Source organism: Hippopotamus amphibius, chromosome 2, assembly GCF_030028045.1.
Source record: "Hippopotamus amphibius kiboko isolate mHipAmp2 chromosome 2, mHipAmp2.hap2, whole genome shotgun sequence".
Taxonomy (NCBI): Eukaryota; Metazoa; Chordata; class Mammalia; order Artiodactyla; family Hippopotamidae; genus Hippopotamus; species Hippopotamus amphibius.
In genome coordinates, this window is record NC_080187.1 from 10,360,696 (window position 1) to 10,364,631 (window position 3,936).

Consider the following 3,936-nt stretch of genomic DNA (forward strand, 5'->3'; position numbering starts at 1 on the left):
CCGCTGCTCCCCTCTGTGGAAGTGGCTCAGCTTCCTGCCTTCCAGGCCGGGCCTGGCCTCAGGACACCTGAGGAACTGGGCTCCTGAGCACGCTGTTTCTCCAGCCACAGACACTGTGCCACTGACAGCCACCATCCTTCCGGAGAGGTTTGGATGTGTTTTTTCTGCCTCAAGGTAGAGCTCCTGCAGGGCTGAGAGCCTACTCTCCGAGCAGAAGGGCAGGATGAAGGCCAAGAGGGAGGCTCTTCTGTGGCCCAAGCACCCCCACATGGGGGTCCTAGGCAGGCTCCCCCCCTTTTTTTACATTAATTAATTAATTTAAAAAATTCTAGTCTTACACAAACTCTTCCAGAGATAAGAGAAAGACAGTACATCTTTTCCAAAAATCCATCTTACAGATTTTCCTGGAGGAGCCGCCATAGCACAGGAATAGAAACCAGTCTTGGAGAGTTACAATCAGTTAAGGAAAGAGTGGCAGATGTAGCGAGCTCTGGTTTCTCTTCAGATCACTTGTCTGTTACCTTCTGTGGAAAGGAATGTGTGGGAGGTTGCCTTATTTCTCATCTAAAAGGGAACGTTTCCAATGTTTATCTATTAGGTATAACCTCTGCTATACAGTTTTTTGTAGATAGCTCTTATCAAGATTGTCAATTTTTTCAAACTTTTTTTTTTTTTCTATTAAGATGATATATGGCCGCCATCTGGAGCCCCCGGGACCCTCCACCTCTCCGCCCCTGCCCAGCCTGCCGCGCCATGCCGTCGGAGAAGACCTTCAAACAGCACCGAACCTTCGAACAGAGAGTAGATGATGTCCGACTTATCCGAGAGCAGTATCCTACCAAAATCCCGGTAATAATAGAACGATACAAAGGTGAGAAGAAGCTTCCAGTCCTGGATAAAACAAAGTTCCTGGTGCCTGATCATGTCAACATGAGTGAGCTCATCAAGATAATCAGAAGGCGCTTACAGCTCAACGCTAATCAAGCCTTCTTCCTGTTAGTGAATGGACATAGCATGGTGAGTGTGTCCACACCGATTTGTGAAGTGTATGAAAGTGAGAAGGATGAAGATGGATTCCTGTATATGGTATACGCCTCTCAGGAGACTTTTGGAATGAAATTGTCTGTGTAAGGGTTAAAAAAAAAAAAAAAAAGCATCTGTTCTAGAATTTTTTAAACCCTTATTTACCAAGGAATAAAAAAGGGATATTACCAACTGATTGATCAGTTCATCTAATCACAGATCATCCAAACAGTAGTGTTCCTGCCTAGGAGTTTTAGGAAGTTGTTTTTTTGGGACTTCAAGCAGAAAAACTGAGCTCCAAATGAGCACATTCAGCTTTGGGAAACTTTATTATTATTTAACCTAGGCTGTCTTGTTTTCAAATTTAGAAGTTTAAAAATAAAATACTTTGCATTCTAAGTTGCCAATAAAATAGACCTTCAAGTTATTTTAATGTTTTTTTATTCCCCCAAAAGGAACTTGCAATTTGAGCATTCAGAGAGACATTTACTCTTCTCTTTAGGTTCACAGAATCTGCCAACTTTTTATAAAAGGGTTTCTACTCACCTAGAGAAATGTCCTTTAGGAGGATCTTTAAGCGTAAGCTGTCAGGCATAGCCACCCCTCCCCCACCACCCCCAATACATTTACCATAATAGTTGGCAAAAAGCGGGGTGGATGTGGGTGTATAGGAAATAAGAGAACAGACCTGTTGTCCAGGGTTCCTGATTGCTAATAAGTGTATTTCAAGACAGTGCTCTTATTATGAAGTTTTCATTTGGTTTGTTCTCTAGACAGCTGTAACAGAAAAACAGCACTGCTCAACAGGAACCTTGAATAATTTATATAGTTTTGGCCAAGTTTCTCAAAAGGCCTAGAGAAAGAATGACATGTTTTTGTTTTGAATATTCTCTTAAGAGCTCAAAATAGTGCCTGCTTTGGCAAATAATCTGTTACATGGGTTTCATTCTTTGGGACAAAGGTAGAACGCTACAGGATACTGAAACTAAAAGCATTAAATTTCAGATACACTTCCTCTACCTTTTGGCTTAAAGCTGTAGATGATCCATGTTTTATGTTAAGTATGTGACTGAAATATGTTATTAAAAAGCATTTTTAAGAGTATTTCAGTTCACTCTTAGGTCAAACAGTCATCAGAATTCCCCCACTCCCGTGCGCATGTCAGTTTTGAAAATAGCAAAAGGAAACACAGATTAATGTCAAACTAAACATTTTCAGAGTCCAACTAGGATAAGTAACCAGTGCTTCCGACTACCTGTATGGGGTTTACTATGTACTATTTTTGTGAGAGCTGTCGCAGAAGGATCACAGACCCATCACAGACCCACTTGAGACTGTATGTGTAGCAGGTCACCATTTACCCTTGTGTATTTAGATGTGTGTGGAAAACTTGTATCTGTTAGTGGCAGTTATTTACTGTAATTGAGGAAGAAAAAGCAATATTACTGCATATGGGCCCTCAAGCCCTATCAACTACTCTTCCTGATGCATGCATCTGTCCACATGGCTAACTTTTAATATGCATATTTTTACATTATGTAAATTCTTAATTAGCCTGTCTTGTTTAGATTGTATACATCATTATATCTGACATTCTTGTAACTACTGTGTGATCAATAAGATTCCTATAAGAAACTCTGCTTTCTAAAGACAAAAATACCATGCTGAGAGGGGTGACTTACTTATAATCCCACATTAGTGCGTGGTTATTCTATTTATAGGATCTTTAAAACAAGCCCATTTTTAATGAACTAAGGTGAATAAAGGCACAACTAAAAACTGTAAAAAAAAAAAAGATGATATATGTGCATTCCTAGATGGCACGTTATTCCTTTTACATACTGCTAGATTCAAGTCGCTAATATTTTGTGCAGATTTTTTGCACCTATGTTCATTAGTAAGATCGCCGTATAACTTCCTCTAGACCTTCACTTACAGCTGGAGGCAGGGAATCAGAGAATCCAGTTCCCAACCTACAGTTTAAACTTGGAACTGCTTTCTAAAACAAGTTGGCTATATCCTTTATTTCTTAAGTAGGAACCTCCTCCTTGCTAACTGAATCTTTCCCTCCTTTTGCTTCCACCACTTCCTAGCTGTGGCACTTTAGGCAAGTGCTTTACCTCTCTGTGCCTCATTCCCGCAAAGGTAAAAGAGGGATAAGTCATCGTGCTATCGCAAAATGAACCTCGTTGGTGACAGCGAGTGTCACTGGATGCTGAACCCGGAGTCCTTAGCACAGAGCCTAGGCAAACGACGCCTCAATAAGGGTGCGTCCGAAAGGAAAGTTTCTCCCAACTGCTGTCTAGCTTGCCTCCTTCTCATTTTCTGCTACACATCCCCACCCACTTGCTCTGTCTTTCTCTTACCCCTTGTCTTTCCCCATCCCGTCTCCCTTTGAAGACCCTGTGGCCCTTCCCTCCTCCATGAAACCTTCTAGGTTCCTCAAAGCCCTAAGGGAGCCCTACCTCTGTGGGGCCTCCAGCTCTTTTCAGCCTCTAAGCCTCCAAACCTTCTTCCTCCAGCTCTGGCTGGTTCTGTGAGTCCTGGGGGTTTGGGGGGGGGGGTGCTCGGGCCCCCTCCTCCTCTCCTCTTCAACCACGAGCTCCAGCCCAGCTCCCCCCACACCTGGCACAGTGCTGGCCAGGAAGAGATGCGAAGAAAGGTCGACAAAGAATCGGGGGGAGGGGGTGTTGCTTCCTTGAGGGGGTGGGGAGTGGAGTGGCGGGACTCCCCAGCGCCTCTGCCTTCCGCAGCCATCGAGCTGATCAAGGACCTGGGCAGTGAGGACGTGCGCGGCGCTGCTGATACCGTCCCTCGAGGAGACCAGCAGACTGCAGTCCCAGATCGTCAGCGGTGGGGATCCGCTCGGATGGAGGGGTGGGCCCCAGTGGGGGGTGGGGGTGTCCTCCAGCC

The 3,936-nt window shown here is 44.2% G+C and overlaps 1 protein-coding gene across 1 annotated transcript; it reads left to right on the top strand.

Moving 5' to 3' along the window:
- Positions 1–753: 753 nt before the first annotated feature.
- On the top strand, positions 754–1,430 carry LOC130846006 (microtubule-associated proteins 1A/1B light chain 3B-like). Its single transcript, XM_057723947.1, has one exon. The coding sequence runs from the start codon at positions 754–756 to the stop codon at positions 1,129–1,131; it is 378 nt and encodes a 125-aa protein (XP_057579930.1). The 3' UTR covers positions 1,132–1,430.
- Positions 1,431–3,936: the final 2,506 nt, after the last annotated feature.

Excerpts from the sequence above, each read along its gene's own strand:
- LOC130846006 (XM_057723947.1), top strand. The coding sequence starts at position 754 with ATGCCGTCGGAGAAGACCTTCAAACAGCACCGAACCTTCGAACAGAGA.